The sequence below is a fragment of the Spea bombifrons genome, chromosome 1 (genome assembly GCF_027358695.1).
Source record: "Spea bombifrons isolate aSpeBom1 chromosome 1, aSpeBom1.2.pri, whole genome shotgun sequence".
NCBI classification, from domain to species: Eukaryota; Metazoa; Chordata; class Amphibia; order Anura; family Pelobatidae; genus Spea; species Spea bombifrons.
This window is the reverse complement of record NC_071087.1, coordinates 61,888,038-61,913,278: the sequence shown is the minus strand read 5'-3', so window position 1 is coordinate 61,913,278 and position 25,241 is coordinate 61,888,038. Positions and strand designations below refer to the sequence as shown.

Here is a 25,241-nt window from a genome sequence, read left to right as displayed (position 1 = left end):
AATTCTGGCTACAAGGCTTTACTTAACATGACTTTGTGACCTGTTGGTAGCTTATTATGTGAGTGAGGGATTTAGAACACGCATAATGTATTGTACATAGTTGATTTAAAAACAACTTTTTGGTGTTTGCTACACATTACTTACTTTTAGAAATGTAGGACAGGAGATATGCCATAGTCTTAATGTTTTGGTTTACTGCTTTCGTGTATTACTACCAGAAACAAGATGTGCAGCTGTATTTCTTGATAAGAAAAATAGACATAACCTATGAGTCCAAGAGAAAATCGAGTCTTTAGTTGAAGTTGACACCTTTTATTGGGCCAACATAGAAAAACATGTAACGTTACATAACCTTTTTGAAACCCCAGAGGTCCCTTCTACAGACAGCTCTATTCCTTGTAAATATTGCAATTCACCACACAACAAAATATTGAACAAGCTAATTAATAGGTACTGAAGATACAGTAGTATTAGCATCCTCATGTATGAGATGCAGTGTACACTAATATATTTGTCACTATCTTTTGGATTTGCAGGAAGTGTGTAGTGAATTGTGGTGTTTGAGCAAAACTGGTCGTTGTATCACTAACAGCATTCCAGCTGCTGAGGGAACCATCTGCCAAACAAACACAATTGACAAGGGGGTAAGTCGTGTGTCCTAAACCAACACAATGAATCATCTAGGGGTCATGCTCGTCAGATTATGAACTGATGGATCATTGTCTACATTTTATTTTTTTAAAGATTCAGAGTCTACATGTCTCTTTTTAATTGCAGCTTGTCCCATAAAAAAAAAATGTTGATTAATGTGAGCCAGGTTGAAATTCAGCAGAACTGGCCAGCTTGACCCAGATGATCTTTAAAGACTTTCCACTAAAATTCACAAGGACCTGTGTGCTAAGAGATCCTGCTGATTGTATGAGCAGGACCCTCTTCTCCTTTTGTACCAGTTTGTTATTGTGTGTGATTTTAAATTATTTTACTGACTCTGTTGTAAGAGCGCTACGGAGTCTGCTGGCGCTATATATATATATAAAAATGTAATGACTGCAGTTTTAAGCTGTCAGGAAGAATTTATGGGTTTTAAGAGAGAAAAAAAACCTTAGATCCCTAATTGGATCATCAGATTAATGACTCTTTTTTATTTCTAGTGGTGTTATAAGAGGGAATGTGTGCCATTTGGAACCCGTCCAGAAGGTGTAGATGGAGCATGGGGTCCATGGTCTTCATGGGGGGAGTGTAGCAGGACATGTGGAGGAGGAGTATCCTCATCTGCCCGTCACTGTGACAGCCCAAGGTAAATTAAAGTTGCTTTCTGTGTGTAATTAATAAATAATAATATGATTTTAAGGTGAAAACATAATCATTAATACATTTCAACCATCTGATGCTAATGAATGTGAGATGTTAATTGCATATTTTAAGAAACCTAATTATTTTATGCAGTCCTGCTTAAGTCCATAATTTAGATAAAGATCTGCAACACATAATTTTTGGAAACCCAAATCAGGTTTCAGTAGAGTCTACTGTAGCATGTATTATTTGTCATCACATCAAATACGGTGACATTTTCTCTGCATTTGGTTACAGGCCTACAATCGGTGGAAAATATTGTCTGGGGGAGCGCAAGCGGTATCGATCATGCAATATTGATGTGAGTGCTAAATCAAACCTAATCAATATTATCAAAAGGTGTCCATGATGGCATACAACGTAGACTACACATGCAAATAGTTAAGATCAGCTGAATTAATTATGGACAAATTGACTTCTAATTTCTGTTATTCAACATTATTTGTATTGCACAGTATACTTGGTATTTTTACAACGATTTAATTTTGATCAATTAAATAGCACTCTTTATATAAAATACTTTACCTGTATTGCATATGTTAAGTATTGCAGTACAACCCCGCCAATGTCTTTAATCATGATTTGTACATGTTTCTTAGCATAAATAGGTTAAATACTTTGTATTATGCAGTAGAAGCACAGGGATTTTTATATTGTTGATTCAATTTAAAGAGATGTTAGAAATAAAGAAAATCATGCAATGTTATGGTTATTTTCATATTATCCCCTCATGTAATAATGCCACAGAATTCACTGGTGCTCAATAATTAAAACGTAATAATAATAATAATGATACATCAAATGCAGCTCTGTCTCTAAATGGAACTGGGTTGCCAACTTGTCATAACCCAACTAAATCTCAGCCATATGAACTGAGAGAATTTGTGTCAAGTGGACAATGTTTGGGTGACTGTGACAAATGAGTCATCTGCTTGAGAACTTTGCTTTAACAACTTTCTTGAATTAAGTACAGCAAGAATGAATATTTTCTAGTTGTAAAGCAGGGGCTCCCAACGTGCGGCCCACGTGCCAAATTCAGCCCTCCGTGTGAGCAGGGCCCGACTGTGAGCCCCGTCCCCTTGAGCGTCACATCTTGAAAGGGGCGGGACCGAAGAGCCTCACTGTGCAGCTTGGTGTGTGCACGCCGGCCGCCTAATAAAAATAAAGAGGAGAGCAGGAAAAAAAGAAAAGCGAAAACGTACTTAAAAAAAAAGTTGGGGGTTCGAGGAAAGTGGACCTATATTTAAGGGAGGGGGTGGAATTCCCTTGGGACATCTTTAAAACTTAAATAATACAAAAGGGGGATGGCTGGGTTTTGAAATTAAAAAATCAATATAAACAGGGGTGTGTGTGGCTGGGGGTAATACACATGGCAGTGGGGACATCGATAGACAAGAGGGTGGTTGGACATCACATAAATTAATACTTAAGTGGGGGCTTGCTGGGGGGCATCACATTAACCACTATAAAAGGGGTGGGAACCTCAATACACAAGGGAGGAGGGTTGCCTGGGGCAACACATAAATCAGTACACATGGGCATGGTGGTATAAATGCACAAAGGGGGGGAATACACAAGGTTGTGGGGTGGAACACATTAATAAATACTAAAGGGGGGCATGACTGGGGCATTAATACACAAGGGGCCTGTCCTGGTGTGTGTGTGTGTTTAGGTGTCGGTGTGGCAGAGCCTGTCCTGGTGTGTGTGTTTGATGTGTCGGTGTGGCAGAGCCTGTCCTGGTGTGTGTTTGGGTGTCGATGTGGCAGAGCCTGCCCTGGTGTGTGCGTGTTTGGTGAGTCAGTGTGGCAGAGCCTGCCCTTGTGTGTGTGTTTGGGTGTCGGTGTGGCAGAGCCTGTCCTGGTGTGTGTGTGTTTGGTGTGTCAGTGTAGCAGAGCCTGTCATGATGTGTGTTTGGGTGTCGGTGTGCCAGAGCCTGTCCTGGTGTGTGTGTTTGAGTGTAGCTGTGCCAGAGCCTGTCCTGGTGTGTGTGTTTGGGTGTCGTCGTGGCAGAGCCTTTCCTGGTGTGTGTGTTTGGGTGTCGACGTGGCAGAGCCTTTCCTGGTCTGTGTGTGTTTGGGTGTTGGTGTGGCAGAGCTTATCCTGGTGTGTGTGTCTAGGTGTCAGTGTGGCAGAGCCTGTCCTGGTGTGTGTGTATTTGGGTGTCGGGGTGGCAGAGCCTGTCCTAGGGTGTGTGTGTTTGGGTGTCGGTGTCCTGGTGTGTGTGTTTGGGTGTCGGGGTGGCAGAGCCTGTCCTGGTGTGTGTGTGTTTGGGTGTCAGTGTGGTAGAGCCTGTCATGGTGTGTGTGTTTGGGTGTCGATGTGGCAGAGCCTGTCCTGGTATGTGTGTTTTCGGGTCATCTGTTTCCTGGCACTTTACTTTCCGTTGGAATAAATTGAACTATTTAATTTTACTTATCCAGTGATAAAACGACCTCCTGAATTTGTAGTCACTTCAGAGGACAAAACTTTCTAGGCCCAGAAATCAGTGAGAGGAAAAGTAAATGTTTTGCGTTATTTACTGTGTTTCAATCTGCATATTTTATTAAAAATTGTGGCTTCAGGCGTCCCATGTATGATGACTTTTTTTAGTGTACTGATTACTCCCAATCCCATCACATAAGATTCTATCTTGTATTATCTGCCGAGCACAGAAGTCATCTTTATCCAGTACACATGGATGCCGAGGAGTTAAGATTCTGTCTATTTTATTTATTTCCATAAAATGTATTAATGTATTAATTAGGAATGTATTAACAATACCCATACATATTGTGGGTTGTACGGCTAAACAGACTCTATGAAAAACACAGGAAAGGTTGCATAATCAAAAATATAAGTTAAACACCTAGTATGGGCGGTTTATAAAGTGGCGGTTTAAAAGTGACATTTTAATAGTTCTGTCTAATGTTGCAACGTATATTGATCACTTAAGAAATAGGTGAAATTTGTTTTATAAAAGAAAAAGCATATTGGATTTTTTTATCTAGCATAACATAGTGGAAACATGTTCAATTTTTAGGACTGTCCTGTGGGTTCACAAGATTTTCGGGAGTTGCAGTGTGCAGAATTTGACAACGTGCCATTTCGGGGAAAATACTACTCCTGGAAAAGTTACAGAGGAGGTAAACAATGTTACCCTACTCCCTTGTCTAATGTCTTATTATATATATATATATACACATACATACAAACATATATACAAATATATAGACATTTTTTAAGTACTTTTGCTATGTTTTTTATTCAACAGTGGTTTCCCTCTCACTCTTTTAGAGTACCCAGGTTATATAAAAATGTTATATATTTGTTTTCTTTCATCACAACCATGACTTTGATTTGAAATCACATCCATACAAAGGCAAACACAAACAATATGTTATAGTACTAATATAAAAAGATTGGAGAAAATTGGAAAAAATAAAATATTATTATATTATTCCATAGGATAGATGAACTGGCTACACAGAATATTTAACATCCTCCAAGTACAACAATATTATGCATGCATAAAAAACCTTGTAAAATCAACACAGAAGGCATGGGATTCATCATAGCCAAAACTATTGTATTTGTTTCTTGGCATTGTCATTGTGGTTGTATTTTTTAGGACAAAGGATACATGGCCAAACGTATGAATATCATTAGAGAAAGAAGAGCCAGAGCATTTTTTTTTTTGTTAAAAGCAACATTCTCAAATCTTAAAATGTGGATATGTGTACTAATCCAACTTTTAAAACATAAATACATTAGGTTGCTGCCTTGTGTGGAGACTATCAGTGTGAGATAAATAAATTAAATATAAGCAGTAGTGGTAGGATTAATATTATTAGGATTATGATTTTATAGTATTATTTTGACCAGTATGAGAATTGATTACAGTTTTTTTTAAACTTTAGATGGTTTTCATTTCAGGTAGTCATAGTTCACCTTGGTCAATCCGTTTACATAGATGTCTAGATATCTATATTTATACAGTGGCTTTTCATGTGACACTGTGTCATGCTATGGCAAAATCTGTGTAGACCACATGTGCTGCAACACCCTGATTTTCATAGTTTAGACATGCTTGGCATTTCGACATCTGTTTTTTTGTTGTTTTGTTTTTAACTTGCATACCCTAGATTACACCCAATATGATACACATGTTCACAATCCTGCATGTATCATTAAAACCTACAATTTTATCAAGAGATGATATTTAGGATTATTGATGATTCATATTGGAAACTGATTTATTGCATCTAGTGGGATGGTCCAATCAAAAAGAACATTGGCTGCGTTGGTAATAAAACCACTTTCACCCTCAACTTTGTATACCTAAACCGGAATATGTCTTTTTTTAAATTTGAAACTTAAATAAGGAATAAATCGAAATTGGTTTTGTGGTCTAACTCAACACGAACAGGCTTAGTAGCAAAAGGTGAATAAAATGAATACCTTATGATATGTTTTGGATATACTAAATGGTCAAAACAATACTCAATGGTATGTGTATGAGTGTTACTACCTAGGTGCCACTATCTGCCGCCCTTGAAAATGCCATGGTGACTGTATCTCACTTATTTACACTATATAGCTCTAAAACTAGCAGCCACAAAGAAGATTATTCATATATATATATATATATATATGATTTATATTACCGTATTGGCTCGAATATAGGCCGCACTTTTTCCCCCCACTTTAAGTCTTTAAAGTGGGGGTGCGGCAGCGGCGTTAGTATACAGATCCCCCGCAGCGGTGCAGGGGACCTGCATCCTACTCTCTGATACACTGAGACAACCTCCCCTGCCAGCACTTTCCACGGGGGGGGGGGGGTGCCGGCACGGGAGGTTGTCTAAGCGCATCGTCCGGACGGTCACCTTTCTTTAAAAAAGCACCAAACTTTTAGGGTGCGGCCTATATACGGGGGCGGCCTATATCCGAGCCAATACGGTATTTTGATTTATATTGCATCACCCTATTCCACAGGGCTCTAAGATGGTTAAAACAGGACATGACAAATAGTGCATTTGGACATAAAAACCATCATGGTCTGCAGTGCTGTACAATTGGTAAACAGGACATAATTTGAAAAAAGAGGATGAGCAGACCGGACTGGTGATGACAGGAAAAAATGTCATAAGATTGTGTTGGTGTGTGGTTCTTTTGGCCAGTGGTGTCAGATGGCCAGTCTGGGCCTGGTGATGAGGGCCTTGCTTAAACTAGCTAATAGTCTAGATCTCCACTGCCCACTAAAGAGTCGCATAGGGAAACTTTATCACAGAATAGGGTGATCTGCTCTCATAGTGCAGTCTAAAGGCAACCACCTCCATAGACTTGCTACCTATGTCTAGTGGACTTAGGCCAGAATACACATCTCTCAATAATATAAAGAATATTTTTCAACTGAAATCTAAGAAACTTTACCGATGTTTTGTGCTTTTCTGTTCTGCGTTCTTGAACATGCAATTCTGTGTCACTGTATCTGGTCATTGTCCCTTTTCATTCTTTTGTTCATTGTACATCATTGCATTTTCATCTGTTTGTACAACTAGTGTGCTGTCTACTTCATTTTTTTTCAATTTCACACATTTTCCATGTCCGCCCCCTACCCTCTCATTGAGTCCTGACTTGTCCCCTTTATTGACTTGCTGAGGAATTTCTCCCTCGGGAGATTCTGCATAGAGATTCTAAGTGGAAGAATTAGCTGGAGTGCTCAGCTCAGCACATTCCTAGAGGGAGAGAGGGCAGAGGTGCAGAGTGAAAATGAGGCCATGATCACAGCCTAATACAGTCCAGATGCAACTAAATTCCTCTGGTGATCAGACACAGGGAACCCTTTCTCTATATGGGGTCCACACAAGTATTTCCCCTCAGATTCAAAGTAATTTCCTGATTTTAGGGCAATTCTGATCATTCTTGTTATGTTGTGTTTTCAGATCTCGAAGTAAAAAATCAGCTAAAAAGGGACACTTCCTGGACTTAAATGACCTGTTATACATTTGTTGTATTGCAATAATAAATACACAAGATAAAGTGCAGGCACGTGAGCGCTGGATTGCATTTGCATTCCTAAAGTTGTCTGGACCAAAAAGCAATGGGTTCAGATCCGGTCACTGTTGTGTTTGCAGACAAGCTTTAGAAGTTCATGTGAGTGTTATCTTTATAGGTCCTCTGTAGATTTATTTATTTTGTTGCTTGGATTGGGAAACATAGGCTTGTCAAGCCAAAACTAGATCTAGATTCATAGTGATAACACCTAGTCAGTATCTCACCCAGTGAGTCCAAGGTTCTTTTAAGTGCTGTGCAAAACAGCCACAGTGTTGTTTGGGGGCAATAGGAAATTATAGACCGGTTGCACATACAAATTAAGTCTATGCTAAAATATGTCCCAAATCTAGACATAATATTAACATAATTCTCTGGCACTGTTTTTCATTAACTTCATTCCCCAAGTGTCCAGAACACTGCATGTTTGCTGATAGTCTGGTCTGTTTGAGGTACCTTATCAACATGATGGCTTACCCTAAAAAAAACACTTTTAATTTAATAGACAGAAGAGGAACACTCAGCATAGAAGGCTGATCATAAGTAAAAGTAGCAAATGGTACAAATAAAATTAAAGTGCAATTGAAATTGTGGGATGCACTTCGATCTGAAAAAGAGAGCATGTCCATTTTATGCTTTTCTTTCCTTCACTTCATACATTTTTTTCTTTCCGAAAGAATTACCTGGACATAATTATCTTTAATAGTAATAGAAATTCAACTTATGTGATCCAGTTAAACATTATTGAGTATTTTTTATGCTTCCATTTGGACCCTGTGAAGGTATGGGCATTCCACAGGTCTACTCCCCATCCACCTTCAATAGCATTGCAAACGTGCCGTGGAGATGTCAGATGGTATACAGCTGCGCATTATTGTTTGCAAATGGTAGACCTATTGAGCAGATACTCAGCGACTTCTCCATTACTAGATATATTATTCTTCCATTTGTATCTAGATCCATAGCATATGATCCAAAGTCCTCCTTTTCAACCTCCAGTCATCTTCACCCATGTCCACTGAGATCTCCCTTCTAATTTCTCCTTAATATATTCCTACCAATAAATCTCTAGTTGTCTTTCCTCTAATTATCAGGTGGAGTGAAAGCTTGCTCCTTGAACTGCCTGGCAGAGGGGTTTAACTTTTATACTGAAAGAGCTGCAGCAGTGATTGATGGAACCCCCTGCAGACAAGACTCATATGATGTTTGTGTCAATGGAGAGTGCAAGGTATGGCTATGGAAAATAATTTGATTACTATATTCATTTGATACTATATAATAAATATTTTATTTACAAGATTACTCATTATAAATGTAGCTGTAAAATAAGGATAAACTGAAAACCGAATTTCATCAGTTTTAAAAAATGATCACTGATTACGTGTGTATGTGTATTTGAATCTGTATACATCTTAGTTACATACTGTCTATATATATAATGTATATATAAATTATATATATATATATATATATATATATATATAATATATATAATGTATTAGTTCTCCAAGATTTTTGAAACAACCTACTTGCCAAGTTCCTTAAAAACTGTGTCCAAAACTGCAGCTCTGAGCGGTGAGCCGGTGACAGGGTCATGGGCCGCCAAGCAGTAGCGTACCTAGCGGGGGGCGGGGGGGGCGGTCCGCACCGGGTGCCGCTCATCAGGGGGGTGCCAACTTGCCGGCACCCGGCACCCCTCCAGAGACGGACAGTAATGTCCGCCGCTGGAGGAGCAGGCTCGCAAGAGAGCGGTATCGGAGGTCTTTAACAGACCTCCGGCTCCCTTGAGTGATTTTAAGCCGGTTCCCTTGAACCGGCTTAAAATCACTCAAGGGAGCCGGAGGTCTGTTAAAGACCTCCGATTCTGCTCCCTTGCGATCCGCGCGGCAACTGCTGCTGTGCAGAGGGCACTGTGGGCGCGGCTTCAGTGCCGCCGGGATCTGACAACAAACCCCGGCGGCACTGAAGCCGCGCCCACAGTGCCCTCTGACCCGGAAGAAGACAGAAGAAGAGGAGCGAAGAGGAAGACTGCTGTAAAAAGAAAAGACTGCTGTAAGAAGAAAAGAAGTAGAAAAGAAGGTAGGAAATCATTCATTAAGACTGAGTGACAGTGAGAGTGGATTGGTATGTGTGGAATCTGTGGATTGGTATGTGTGGATTGGTTTATGTGTGGATTAGTATGTGTGGAATCTGTGGATTGGTATGTGTGGATTGGTATATGTGGAATCTGTGGATTGGTATGTGTGGTATGTGTGGAATCTGTGGATTGGTATGTGTGGAATCTGTGGATTGGTAAGTGTGGAATGTGTGGATTGGTATGTGTGGAATCTGTGGATTGGTAAGTGTTGATTGGTAAATGTGTGAGAGTGATGGGTGTTATGCTGTACCATTTCCAATGTCTTTTTCATTATAATTATGCTCTAAAGTACATCATAACTCCCATCACTCTATACTGTTCCGTACAGTGGCAGAGCTGGGAGACAGAGGCCTTGCACCCCCACCGCAGGGTGCTGGTCAGGTTCTATGTGGGCAATGTGGACGCTGGCTTTGGGGTGTGCAATCTGTGATCTATGCCTGTAATTTAGGGTGTTTTATCTATAACTTTAATGCTGAGTTTTTATGTGAATTCCAATTGATCAATACCTGAAAAGCTGGGGTTGTGTGTTAATGTGTTGGTCTATATCTGCTATGCTATGTTTCTATACATTATTTATGTTTACCAGCAAATACAGGATTTGTATGTCTTATTCAGTTGATCAATACCTGGGGTGCTGTTTCCATGTGTTGTTTATTTGATCTATACCTTCAGTGCTGAGTGATTTCCAGTTGATCTATACCTGCAATGCTGGGTTTGTGTGTTCTGTTGATTTATACCTGCAATGCTATGTTTCCATACATTATTTATGTATACCTGTAAATACAGGATATTTATGTCTTATTCAGTTGCACGTGCTGTTTCCATGTGTTGTTAATTTGATCTATACCTGAACTACAGGGAGTAATTAAAAGAGAGTTGTGGTTTAGTGACGTAGGGGACAAATGGACTTTGGGGATGATTATGGGGAGAGGACCTCCCAATGTCACGGTGCAGTCAGAAAAAGGGAAGGCTGTACTGACTCTCACAGTCTTCCCCTGATCTGCAGTTGAGGGCAGTACAACATAATCCCTATCACTATACATCGATCAACCCCTACCACTATATACTAAGCCAGACACTGAAGTGGTAGGCCTACACCACATCAATGGCTTTGTATATAGTGATATGGGTTATGCTGCATTATTGTAAATGTCAGGCTCAATGTATAGTGATATGGATTACGCTGCCCCACCGTCAATGTGTGCTCAGTATAAAGTGATAGGTGTTATCCTGTATCACCGGCAATGTGGGCCTCAGTATATATTAACAGTTATGTTGTACCACCGTCAGCGCGTGCCTCAGTATATAATGGAAACAGTTATGTTGTACTACTGTCAGCGCGTGTCTCAGTATATAATGATAGCAGTTGTGCTGCACAACTGTCAATGTCTGCCTCAGTGTATAATGATAGTTATGTTGTACTACTATAAGTGTCTAGCTCAGTATATAAAGATAGCGGTTATGCTGTACCACCATCAATATCTGGCTCAGTTATAGTAATAGGTGTTATGCTGTTCCACTGTAGTATCTGGCTCAGTGTATAGTGATAGGAGTTATGCTGTTTCACTGTAATGTTTGCCTCAATATATAATGAAATTACTTAAGCTGCACCACCGTCAATGTCTGTCTCAGTATAGAGTGATAGGCATTATGCTGTACCACCGTCACTGCCTGGCTCAGTATATAGTGATAGGTGTCATGCTATACCACAGTCAGTGTCTGGTTCATATGGTATATATAATCATGAGTCGACATGGCAACACCACTATATATGCAAATGCTTAAATAAAAAGAGAACAATGTTATGGTGACTCCTGATTATAATATCAGAATTTTTTTTAGTTTATAGTGTCTTTAGCTGCTTAGCCAGTACTTAATTTGTAATGTTTGTCACTCATTTGTTAGGGCTTCTTAGAAACTTGTTGTGTTTGTTGTTTTTTTTGGGGGGGGTTATTAAAGAAAGCACTATTATATGTTCAGTAAATGTTATTTAAACATATTTATTTTACTTACAAGTTATTAATTTATTTTTTCAGATTTCTTGTTGTTTACAGTTGACATACAGTTTACAAATTGGTGCAATAAATATTCTTGGCAACATAATTTTGTAGATGTCTTTACATTTGGGGGGGGTGCCACTTACAGGATCCGCCCCGGGTGCCAAATACTCTAGGTACGCCCCTGCCGCCAAGGCTCATTGATGCACATTGGGGGGGGGGTGAAGGTTGGCCTGTGTGGTCAAATCCAACAGACGAACTACAGTAGCTCAAATTGCTGAAAATGTTAATGCTGGTTCTGATAGAAAGGTGTCAGGCAACAAGCTGCTATGCACTATGTGTTCTATGGGGCTGCATAGCTGCAGACCAATCAGGGTGCCCATGCTGACCCCTGTCCACTAAAAGTACCTACAATGGGCACGTGAGTATAAGAACTGGACCACGGAGCAATGGAAGAAGGTGGACTGGTCTGATGAATAAAATTTTCTGATACATCACGTGGATGGCCAGGTGCGTGTGTGTCACTTACCTGGAGAACACGTGGCACTAGGATGGACTATGGGAAGGAGGCAAGCCAGCAGAGGCAGTCTGATGCTTTGGGTAATGTTCTTCTGAGAAATCTTAGGTTCTGCCATTCATGAGGATGTTACTTACCACCTACCTAAGCATTGTTGCAGACCATGTACACCCTTTCATGGACACGGTATTCCCTGATGGCATTGGCCTCTTTCAGCAGGATAATGCGCCCTGCCACAGAGCAAAATCCCCAGATCTTAATTCAATCAAACATCTGTAGGATGTGTAGGACAAATAAGTCCAAGGAGGCCCCACCTCGCAACTAACAGTACAGGATCTGCTGCTAACATCTTGGTGCCAGATACAACAGCACACCTTCAGAGGTCTAGTGGAGTCCATGTCTCAACTGGTCAGGGCTGGTTTGGTGGCAAAAGGGGGACCTACACAATATTAGGCAGGTGGTCATAATGTTATGGCTGATCTTTGTATATTTAACAGCATCTAATGTCAACATATAATAACTGCTGGAGATGCAAAATATCAAATGACAATACTGGAAAATTATTTTCTCTGCAGTATACAGTCCATCCTGCTGGCACCCAAATGCTGCAAAAATTGGACCTTGGTTAATCAAGGGTTAAGATATTTATGGGACCAAGGGAATGGGTGTCCAATATATTGGAGCCCCTGCTTGGGTACAGTACATTTAACCCAGTGCCCTTTTCATTACAGTTCCCTCCCACCCCAGAAAAAGGTAGTGCATCAGTCAGCTCAACACTGGCTAATATGGGGTCCTCTGACATTATTATTTATTTTTTTGAGGCGATTTTTTTTTTTTGAGGTACTTTACTGTAGGGTTTTCATTTTTCCTGTAACTTTTTAACTCAACTGAAACTTACCGCAACTATAGGTTTACTGAATACACTAATTGGTGGGGTCGGGTCTATCTTGGAACAACTTGACTATGAAGTATTTTACATAGGGCTGCAACTAACGATTATTTTAATAATCGATTAATCGGCCGATTATTTTTTCGATTAATCGATTAATCGGATAAAAAAAACAATATGCAAATTTTTCGTTTATTTAAAAGAATTTAATGAACTGGATGTTAAAAAACAACTTAAAATTTACATTAACATTCTTATTTTGTTATGATGTAATAAAAAACAATATTTTCAAAGTACAAGAACCCAAACACAATATTTATGAAACAAAATAACCCCAAACATTCTGAAAAGAGGTGGACTATTACTGTTCAAGAAACTTTGCCCCAGCACTTTGCACTTTGCACCCAGCACTTTGCACCCAGCCCTGGCACTTTGCACCCAGCACTTTGCACCCAGCACTTTGCCCCAGCCCTGGCACTTTGCATCCAGCACTTTGCACCCAGCATTCAGCACTTTGCACCAGCACTTTGCACTTTGCACCCAGCCCTGGCACTTTGCACCCAGCACTTTGCACCCAGCCCTGGCACTTTGCACCCAGCACTTTGCACTGTGCCCCTGCACCCAGTCTCTAACTCTGCCCTGCACCCAGCCCTGCCCCCACATTCTGCCCTGCCCCCACACTCACACTCTGCCCTGCACCCACACTCACACCCTGCCCTGCATCCCCACCCCCACTCTGCCCTGCACCCAGTCTCCCACTCTGCTCTGCACCCACACTCACACCCTGCATCCCCACCCCCACTCTGCCCTGCACCCAGTCTCCTGCCCTGCACCCCCCACCCCCACTCTGCCCTGCACCCCCACTCTGCCCTGCACCCCCACCCCCACTCTGCCCTGCACCCACACTCACGAACCGCTCTGTGCGAATGGAGCCACTCGCACAGAGCGAACCGCTCTGTGCGAATGGAGCCACTCGCACAGAGCGAACCGCTCTGTGCGAATGGAGCCACTCGCACAGAGCGAACCGCTCTGTGCGAATGGAGCCACTCGCACAGAGCGAACCGCTCTGTGCGAATGGAGCCACTCGCACAGAGCGAACCGCTCTGTGCGAATGGAGCCACTCGCACAGAGCGAACCGCTCTGTGCGAATGGAGCCACTCGCACAGAGCGAACCGCTCTGTGCGAGTGGAGCCACTCGCACAGAGCGAACCGCTCTGTGCGAGTGGCTCCATTCGCACAGAGCGATTCGCTCTGTGCGAGTGGCTCTGTGCGATCCGTGCACATAGACATGAAGAATACTTACCTCCGGAACGCGTCACATCCGTCACGTAGCTAGAAGGCGGAGACTGCAGAGCGTGTAGCAGAAGCGGGGAACGCTCGCGGAGGTAAGTAAAAGGAGCCGAGTGCTCCAACAACGAATTGATCACTCGATTAATCGATAACGGAAATCGTTATCGATGATTTCCGTTATCGATTATTATCGATTTTATCGATTCGTTGTTTCAGCTCTAATTTTACATGATCCAAAGTTCCTGCTGTGTGTGGCTGAGTTGCAGTTTTGAGTATTAGTTTGTATTTCTATATAATTATTGCAAGCTACACTGCTAATTGTTATGTTTTCTTGAAAGCATGTGGGCTGTGATCGGATACTGGGGTCAGATACAAAAGAGGATAAATGTCGTGTGTGTGGAGGCGAAGGAAACACATGTGAGACTATTGAGGGCATATTCAATGAGTCACTGCCAGAGGGAGGTAAGAGACTTGTATGTGGGTACAAAGTGTCCTTTTACAACATTGGGTTGTGGGTGCAATGCATATTTGGGTAGTTAGATTATTCTTAGGAGGCTTAACCTATACATGAAATACTTCATTTTGGCTTTATTACATTGTGAAGCGCTGTTTCAGAAAATGAAATGCATATCAAGTGGAACTATTCTCTTTTTTACAATGTTTTCTTCATAAGGGTATGAAGAGGTGATATGGATCCCCAAGGGCTCTGTTCATATTGACATTCGGCAGCTCAATTTATCACTCAATTACCTAGGTAAGTAGGCTGAAAACTCCCATGTTGACATAATATTTGAAAGACGGTCTTAACTGCTGAAACTACTTTTCCTTACAATCTAGATGAAATGCCAACTAATGCAGTTTCCTAAACATATTGAAATAATTACTAATGAACAATAATAATTTCTTCAGTTAGCATGGAGAGAAACCTTGGACACCCAAATTCTCATAGACTATACCTTTACTTTACCAGGTTGTTGGACAAGGTCCCCTGAACACTCAACTAAAGTGACAGGAAAATAGATGACAAGACTGAATTACCGTATTTGCTCGATTATAAGACAAGGGTTTTTTCAGAGCAAATGCTCTGAAAAATACCCCTCATCTTATAATCGAGGTCGTCTTCTAAGATCCAGATCCCCTGCAGCACTGCAGGGGACCTGGATCCTCCTGTCTGGTAACCTTAGCTGCTGCCGGCACTTGCACCAGGCATCTATCACCAAGCGCCGCCGAAAGTGCCGGCAGCAGCAGAGGTTGTCTTCGTGCATCGTGCATACCTTCCCCAGCTGCCAGAGAGGAGAATTCCCTGCATCGCTGCGATGAACGCAGACAACCCCCGCTACTGCTTGTACTTCACCGTAGCGTCTATGGCGTAGCACTGGCGTCACATGACCTTCCGGTGCTCATAGAAGTTCCGGCGGAACACCCGCTGCCCCCACCAGACACTAGGGAGTCAGAAGCACTGGTAAGTCGGGGGTGGGAGTGTTGTATGGGTGGCATATGGCTTTTCTGGAGGCAGAGTGCCCCATGATATGTCTTTTAACCCATGATATGCCACTCTGCCTCCAGAAATGCCTTAATATCTTGTTTTAGAGCCCTCATAGGGCGAGAGAAAAAAGACCTGTGCTGGAATGAATGATATTCTTTATTATTAAGCTGGTTTGTACTGTGGACCCCACACTCCTGTCAGCATGTTTCCAATTATAAACCAAAATGATTTTCACTGTTGAAACTAACCACCAGAGCCGTAGCTAGTTTCTTTTGCGTCTGAGGCAGGAACAGAAAATTGTGACACCCCCCCCCCCTTATTTTTACAAAGGTTATTTTGAGGAAAGGAGATAAAAAATAAAGATATTAATAACATTAGAACAGATTTATAAAGATATGTAACTTAGCATGATCAATGTATATGTGACAAATTACAGTCATCAAACTTGAATACGAAATAAAGTAAGGTAAATAAGATATTAAAAAATACAAATTTACTCAAAAATAAAGTGCTCTCAGTTTTAATCTGTATTTATTAAGATTGTATACAATCTTTAAAACTAAGAATTAAAGTATTTTTCATGGTAATCCATCCCCCAGAGATGTAACTAAAAAAGAAAGCTTACAAACACAGATGGACCCCCTGGAAATGGCCACAGAGACTACTATGATGTATTGAAGGAACCATCTCCTGACAAGTCAAACATGTTGTCACACAAACCCATGCACACAGGAACATGTCCACACACTTAAAACACTTGAATAACATACACACATAGACAAGCACACACTAACATACACGCACACAATATTATACCCAAAAACATTCCCACACTAATATACCTAGATACATGCCCACCATAACACACCTGGAAACACATTAACATACCCAGAAACATACGCTGTCATCCCCATACACACATTCAAACACACAATTCACTTACTCTGCCTACCCTTAGATTTAACACATGGTGCTGTGCCCAGGGCCGGCCCTAGACCAAGTGGCACCCAGGAAATTTTCTCTTGTACCCAGATGCTGCATACAGTGACACACACACACTTATTTTAATCAGGAATATGCCTGGAGATATTTGATGGAGGACATTTTCACTGCTGCTAGACTCAGCTAAGGACATTATTGTTTTTAAAACAATAATAATACTGCCCCTGGGTTAAATGTGTGTTACAGGGAATCATTCTCTTCCCATACACACATATACACTATCCATACACACAGATACACTGCTCTTACGCATGCTTGCCCACCCACACATATACACTGCACTTGTCTGCACATACACACACATATGCAATACCATTATACACGCCTGCCCACACATACATAAACTGCCCACACACACACGCTTCCTCATAAACATACATATACACTGCCCTCGCACATGCCTACACAGACATATACACTGTAAGACATACCGTATATACACACACACTGCCCTTATACACGCATGCTCATACACACACATATACACACTGCTTTTATACACACACATATGCCTGCCCATACACACACATAAACATCCATATACATGCCTCACCATTTGGCATTACATACAGGCTTACAGGCACACACATACTGGCTTACATGTAGGCTTAAAGCACCCCTTTCCTCTGCATCATCTACCCTTTTCCCCATCAGATAACCCCTTGTATTTTCCCCATCAGATACCCCCAGATACCCAGTGCACAGTAAGAGGGAGCTTGCTACCTTAATGTTGGGGTGGTTAGGGAGATTTGTGATCTCCCCAACCAGTCCTTCAGGCTGCAGCTACTGATCGGGCGGCTGTGCGCCCCCTCGCAGCTGCGCCCTAGGCAAGTGCTTCTGTCGCATCACCCTTCCTACGGCCCTGCTAACCACCTTTTAAAAAAAAAAATTGACAGATTTCTGGTTGTTTTTGAAATTCTACATTATGTGGCATTGACAATTGTGCTTCCTAAGCGTAGCTCCACATTAACAGCAGCCACAGAGAACACATTTAGCTTCATTGCATATTGTAGTGTCTTCAAAGCGGCAATATCGTTTACATTTAAGCCTTTTGTTTAACAACTTAATAAGAGTTGTAGCCCAAAAGGGCAATCAAAATGGGATGGCGTAGAGTAGTTCAAATGGACAGGAGAGATTGAAGTAAGAGGGAACTAAAACAAGGAGAAGGGGGAACTGAAAAATGATGGAAGTAGGGTATAAATTTGCAAAAGATGTGTTCATAAACCTTCACATATTTCTGCGTGAATATCTTTGTCGCGTGGCTTTCCTAGTTCTCTCTAAAGTTTTGGGAGATGATTTCTTTACACTACTTTATTTACTCTGTCAGTAAATAAGAGTGCCAGGTGGTTCTGGATATCTCAGGTTCTCATACTTTATAACTTTTTAAATGATCAAAGAGGAACTGGTTTTAGAAAATATGGCTATGGGCACACCTTATGCTTTATGTAAAGTTGCGACCAATTTATAGCTAAGTATGACACTAAGATTTAGAAGAAGAATCATGTGATTAGTTTATAAACCAATATCCAGCTGTATAGGTACATCTTCTTGTGACCTGTTTTTAACAGGTAACAAAGCATTATTAGTGTCCTTTAGAATACTTAGGCCTTCGCTCGAATTTATAAGAGTGCTGGCAAAAATAGTATATCTAGATTTTAAAGTGAAGCTCTTGTTCAACAGCACTAAAGGCAAAGGAGGGAGGTGAATATTTCATCAATGGAAGGCTCCCACCAGACACTTCCCAAAGAATTGATGTGGCCGGGACAACCTTTCACTACAGGAGGCCTCAAGATGAACCAGAGTCATTGGAAGCTTTGGGGCCTACTAATGCAACTCTTATTGTTATGGTAACAGTTTTTTTTAAATTGCACATCTTTTAAGGCAAATCCAGAAATGCTAAAAAAGAGTTAACTATATAAGACATCTTATTCTAGATAAGCCCAGCTTCTTGTCATCCATTATTGTGGTTAGGGTTTTCATTCCTGCTTAGTACTCCATATGTTATATGCTGATGTGACTTAAGGTGGACTTAGTTCAACATTTTAACTCCCTGAGGCCAACCCAAGTAGGTTGACCTTGCATAATTGATAGTTAAACTTGTGAGATGGCTTTTAAGAACTTTCTCCACATTATATTTCACAGAGACATTATATGTATTACTATACTTTGCAGGTTATCGTCAGAGAAGAAATACCTGGGATCCGTTACAGGTTTAATGCCCCAATCAGCACAGACACAAAGAGTGGATATACCTGGCATCTCACTCCATGGACCAAATGCTCTTCTATATGTGCTGGAGGTGAAATATAAAAGAGATTTTTGTTATCTATTACTCTCCTATTCAAAGCTAGAGATGCCTATTCCTCCTCTGTTCACAGGGGTGCAGTTACAGCAAGTCCTGTGTAAGAAGCTAGAAGATGGATCCACGGTTTCTGATGACATGTGCAATGCATCTACCAAGATTCCAGAGAAACAGCGTCCATGTAATACTGAGCCATGCCCCCCTGAGTAAGTAAGCTTAAAGGAGCGTTATATGTATGTATATTTACAGTTGTGCTCGAAAGTTTGCATACCCTGGCAGAAATTGTGAAATGTTGATTTTGAAAATATCATGCAAAAACTTGTATTTAAGGCTAATGATCATATGAAACCATTTATTATCACATAGTTGTTTGGCTCCTTTTTAAATCATAATAAGAGATGTCACCCTGATCAAAAGTTTACATGCCCTTGAATGTTTGGCCTTTTTACAGACACACAAAGTGACGCATAGATTAAAATGACAATTAAGGGTTAATTTCCCACACCTGTGACTTTTTAAATTGAAATTAGAGTCTGTGTATAAATAGTCAATGAGTTTGTTAGCTCTGACATGGACACAGGCTAGATACTGAACCATGGGGAGCAGAAAATAACTGTCAAAAGACAAAAGACCTGCGTAACAAGGTAATGGAACTTTATAGATGGAAAAGGATATAAAAAGATATCCAAAGCCTTTAAATACAAGGTACAGTCAGTACTGTTCCCAAGATTTTTGATGGTAACCATGGATATAAGCAGCAACTCTAAAGACATCAATGTGAACTAGAAGGTTACCCGTAGGAGCAGTTTCCCATACTGTGAGGCAAACACTATACATACGGTCACATACATGTGTGAATGTTATTAACCTTTTTTCATTACTCCTGCATAACGAACATATTTTCTATCTAAGGTGGGCAATAGGGCCCTGGTCTGATTGCACTCGTAGCTGCAATGCTGGAGTGCGCACTCGTAGCGTGATCTGCCAGCGTCGGGTGTCAGCAAGTGAAGAGAGATCTATGGATGATCGTTCTTGCCCCCAACCACGCCCATCAATGCTGGAACCCTGCAATACAGAAACATGTCCACCAGAGTGGGTGGCTCTGGACTGGTCCGAGGTAACAGTAAAATAAATAGAAGAAAAACAAAAATGGTGTGTGTACCACTTCATATGTGAACCATAAGGTTTCACTCGAGCATTATAAACTGCCAATGAGTGTTCCATTCCTTCAAAGGGTATGACATTTTTATTTGTGAAATGGTAACCGCAGGGAAGAATGAATGTAAATCAAGTTAATGTCTCTGTCAATGATTTTATATACGATTTTTCCAGTGTGTAGCTTTAGCATTAAACTTACATTGATGGAAGTGCAAAATAAACCTACGCAGTACCAAAAATAACTAGTGTATGTGGAATTAATAAATGTGTTGTATCTGCCTATAGTGCACACCAAATTGTGGACCAGGGCACAGGCACAGAGTAGTCCTTTGCAAGAGTGGAGACCATGGGAATACAGTGCCTCCTTCCCAATGCCCAGCCAAAGACAAACCTGCAACTAGCATGCGTTGTACCGTGCAAAGATGTCCTCCACCCCGCTGGGTAACTGGAGAATGGGGAGAGGTAATTTTCAAGAAGGTTTTGAATAATGACATCTTCATAGATCATTTTTACAGCAATGATTGATTGTCCAACTTTTCCACTCTCATAGTGTTCTGCCCCATGTGGCCTTGGGCAGCAGAGACGTTCTGTGCAGTGCCTAAGTCACATAGGTCAACCCTCAATGGAATGCACAGAATCTCTGCGCCCTTCTGCCATGCAGCAGTGCGAAAACAAATGTGAGGCCGGACCCTCTGATAGCCCAGATGGTAAGAAAGGAAGTATTTTGCATTATCTCTGTCTGTTACAGGCCTTGTCTTCCAACCTTTTTTTTATGTCATTGTTGATTTCATGTTGGTTATTGCTTCCAGTAATGTATTTTGTCATTGTCACAGTCTTCCAGAATCAGACTATATGCGTAGTTGTTTCTATATACAATGTATAGAGAGGAGTTATCATATCAATACCAGGGTAGTCTTTATATAGAAAAGACAGAAAGGGCAAGAAAGGGGGGGGGTGGCCCTATATGTGAAAAATAACGTAAAATCTAACTTAACACAAGTTGGTGAGGAGAACATAGAGTCGGTTTGGGTTACATTACAATTTGACAAAAGCAAAGTAACTCGGGTAGGTGTGATTTATAGACCCCCAGTAGAAGAACTAGATAATCTACTAGTGGAGGAAATAGCTAAAATGACAGTGAAGGGGGATGTTATAATCATGGGTGACTTTAGTCTCCCTGATGTGAACTGAAAAACCAAAGTAGCAGGTTGTGCCCGGAGTGCAGATATTCTGAGCTCCCTACTGGGATTATCTTTAAAACAAGTAGTTGAGGAGGGAACTCGTAAACAGGCCATATTGGATTTAGTGTTCACAAATGGACATTTGTTAACAGATATTTATGTAGGTGAAAGTTTGGGATCTAGTGATCATCAGTCTGTGTGGTTTAATATACGAACAGGGACTGAGTCACACCACACAAAAACAAAAGTTTTTTGAAAAGCTATCCTAGAATCCTTTTAGGCAGACAGCATTAGGTTAATAGGAACAGTTGTATTATATATGACTTTAGAACTAACTATTGAACTACTGTTCCATGAATTATTTAATATCTGCCTATTTTTTTTAACTCATTTTGTACCTTCCTCATTTTTTGATGAGCCTTAGACTTGTTCCCTAAACTAATTTTATTTATATATAATAAATGAAAGGTTAAGTTTTATAAAAATAGTTTTTCTATTCATAATCCCCTTTCATAGTTAATTTTTGCTCTGTATTCGCTGTTCTTTCCACTCAAGTAAATATAAAGCTATAAGGTTTGTGCCTCCTACATTATTTCTTCTCCCTTTCTCTGCAGAATGTAAAGATGTGAACAAGGTGGCATACTGCCCTCTGGTGCTCAAATTCAAGTTCTGCAGCCGCCCCTACTTCAGACAGATGTGTTGCAGAACTTGCCAAGGACATTGACCTTAACACAGCCTTCCTCTTGTTGTTGTTCTTCTCTTCATTTTCTTATTCTCTCCCATCATCTCTAATACTTAACTCCCCTTTATCCACTGGCTTCTATTATGTTCTCTACCTCACAATATGCTTTTACTTCCAACACGTCTCCTCCTCCAAGGTCCTATATCATGAAGAGTTGCTGTGCCCATAGAAACTAAAAATGTCTTCCTGAAACAGCATTTGGATACAAAATGGACATTAAGCCATTAAATTGAATAGGAGACACAAAGCACATAAAGTTAACTTTCTGGGTATTAATGCTTAAAGAAACCAGATGTCTACATGGACTTTTGCATGTGTTTTCCTTCACTAGCTTCCTGGCAAAGATCAGATTTGTCCACTGGGCACATTTTCTGACTAGGATACAAAGTAGCTATCAAAGTCAAGTTTACATGAGCAGCCACTAGAAAACTGCAATGCCGTTTAATAGAATTAGAAAATAATTGTAACAAGAGATGGTGCTTATTATAATTAATTTAAAAACCCTAGAAGAAAATGTAAAATTAAAGAATTACTAGATGTTTTAGTTATTTTTGTATACTGCTTCACCTGCCTCTTTAGTTTGCAACATGCACGCACTAATCCCCATTGCATGTCATGGTAACTTAATGCATTAATGATGGTTTTCCTGTACGTTGGGCAAAAATCAATTACATTCTTGCAGAATGTAGCTTGATCTAAGGTAGTACTTTACTGCGTGTGCTGCTTTTTAACTTCTGTAAACGTAGGACACTTGTTAACTAGTTTTATCATTATCTGTCTCTCAAACTGAACAGTGGCATTAAGACTGAAAGGAGGAGCCAGGAACGTCATTTCACGATTCTATTTTAATTCACTGAACCTAACATAATGTATTTTAAATCAACTGTAAATAGTATTTCTGAATTTATAAAATTACCACCGTTAACCTTTTGGCCATTGAGACAAGCACTGCAGCTGTAAAGTTTAAAAAAAAAAAAGTGGTCTGAAAATCTTGAGTGTATTGAGAAGCAATGCATATCCAACAGGCGGCCATTTCTCGTTCGCTGGCCTTAAAGTCAATCTGTTCATGTCCATTAGCATGTCCCCCTCTGTGCTGTTTTTAGTTCCCAATTAAGTTTGGCATGGTAATACTTTTATGTTATTATTTGTCATAAGCTAATTTTGAATCCATAATATTGGATGGCTGGGAGTTTGTGTATGCTTGGCTTTCAACCAGGGCCGGCCGAAGACTTAACGCCGCCCGGGGCGAAGTTTAAAATGGCGCCCCCCCCCCCGGGCCGGCCCTGCTTTTAACATCTTTCCTTTCTTATATACCTTCTATCTCACACAGTGTTAAGAAAATTCTTGTAACTATAGTTTAATTCTTTTTTTTATTCTTTAATGGTGCTATTAAGTTATATTTATTCCACTAAGGGCTCCTGAGCTATGTGCGTATATTTCCGGGAAAGATGCCAAATCCCTCCGATACATGTCACCAAGCACTTGATTCCCAGAATCCTCTATAATACTGTCAGCATAGCTGCTATTAAAGGGCAGGTAAAGTACTACATCATCAAATGGTGCCATCATTTCGTGACACTTTAAAACATACTAATTGTACTGTTAAATTAGATAAAGTGCTTTATTTTTTTTTCCTATCCTGACCCTTAGTATTTATGATAGTATCTGTAAACATCAAAGTACTGTCTTTTAACCCTGTTATTACCAAATGGGTGATCAATGAAGCAATGGTCCTTTTCCCAATTGACACTGAAATGGACTTGGAAGGTTATGTATAAATAGCAGTTCTTTGCACCACTTTGAATCTGAACAACTTATTCTACATAACCCCTTATCTAACTGAGCAACCTTGAATGCCCATGCATTCTAGCAAATCACTGCGGAGACCCTGAACCGTTTGCTCCAATACCAACTCAGGTGTGTGGGTTTTTTCAAGGGCTTTTATTTAATATAAAAAAGGATGCTTTGCATTTTTTACCCTGATATTGTGCTGTAACGTACACATATATAGCATTAGTGAAAATGGCATACACATTATTGTGGCTATACATAAAGTGGGATTAGAAATGCTCTTAGTTAAAACAGGTTCTAAAAACAGGTTCTCCCTTTGAATACTAGACAAATAATATACTGCAAATCACCTAAACCCCTACCCAGTCAGACAAGAACAGCAGTTTTATATATATGACAAATGGTTACTGAACACAAGTGTATCCCTGAGATGGAAACGGCAAAATTGAACAGACACATATTATTTTTTATTATATTATAGACACATACATCACAACTGACTGCAATTTGATTCATCCCTGATGTCACACGTTTCAAGCATTACTATTGTATGTTATCTTGTTTATATATCTGTATAAAATGTGTTCTTCCAAGTTCATCAGCAAATGTCTCCTCAATCATAAAAAGGCAGAACCATTAAACATCTTTTATTCCTACAATGTTTATTATTATGCCTTCTTAACAAAAAAAATCAACATCTGCTTAAATGTATTTCTCATATGACACTCAATTTAAGGTGCTGTGTTAAAAACTGTACCCTATAGATGATGGGTACATGAAAGTATCCCAGTTTTGCTTCCTACAGTTACAACAGATACAACTACAGTTGTGGCCAAAAGTTTTGAGAATGACGCAAGTTTTGGTCTTCACAAAGTTTGCTGCTTCGGGGTTCTTAGATATTTTTGTCAGATGTTACTATGGTATACTGAAGTATAATTACAAGCATTTCATAAGTGTCAAAGCCTTTTATTGCCAATGACATTAAGTTTATGCAAAGAGTCAATATTTGCAGTGTTGACCCTTCTTTTTCAGGACCTCTCCAATCTGCCGTGGCATGCAGTCAATAAAATTCTGGGCCACATCCTGACTGATGGTAGCCCATTCTTGCATACTCAATGCTTGGAGTTTGTGGGTTTTTATTTGTCCACCCGCCTCTTGAGGATTGACCACGAGTTATCAATGGGATTAAGGTCTGGGGTGTTTCCTAGTCATGGACCCAAAATTGTGATGTTTTGTTCCCCGAGCCACTTAGTTATCATTTTTGCCTTATGGCAAGGTGCTCCATCATGCTGGAAAAGGCATTGTTCATCACCAAACTGTTCTTGAATGGTTGGGAGACGTTTCTCTTGGATGTGTTCTTACCATT

At 40.4% G+C, this 25,241-nt stretch overlaps 1 protein-coding gene across 1 annotated transcript in view; it reads left to right on the top strand.

Annotated features, from left to right (window-relative positions):
• ADAMTS10 (ADAM metallopeptidase with thrombospondin type 1 motif 10) overlaps positions 1 to 22,124 on the top strand; it is a 34,129-nt gene extending 12,005 nt beyond the window's left edge. The window contains exons 11-24 of the mRNA XM_053462416.1: positions 537 to 644; positions 1,152 to 1,297; positions 1,591 to 1,654; positions 4,373 to 4,475; positions 8,478 to 8,611; positions 14,552 to 14,675; positions 14,887 to 14,967; positions 18,382 to 18,548; positions 18,874 to 19,000; positions 19,080 to 19,209; positions 19,916 to 20,120; positions 20,447 to 20,623; positions 20,712 to 20,868; positions 21,957 to 22,124. Of these exons, the coding sequence (XP_053318391.1) occupies positions 537 to 644; positions 1,152 to 1,297; positions 1,591 to 1,654; positions 4,373 to 4,475; positions 8,478 to 8,611; positions 14,552 to 14,675; positions 14,887 to 14,967; positions 18,382 to 18,548; positions 18,874 to 19,000; positions 19,080 to 19,209; positions 19,916 to 20,120; positions 20,447 to 20,623; positions 20,712 to 20,868; positions 21,957 to 22,066 (1,833 nt within the window). The 3' untranslated portion in view covers positions 22,067 to 22,124. The remainder of the gene's footprint in view (positions 1 to 536; positions 645 to 1,151; positions 1,298 to 1,590; positions 1,655 to 4,372; positions 4,476 to 8,477; positions 8,612 to 14,551; positions 14,676 to 14,886; positions 14,968 to 18,381; positions 18,549 to 18,873; positions 19,001 to 19,079; positions 19,210 to 19,915; positions 20,121 to 20,446; positions 20,624 to 20,711; positions 20,869 to 21,956) is intronic.
• Positions 22,125 to 25,241: the final 3,117 nt, after the last annotated feature.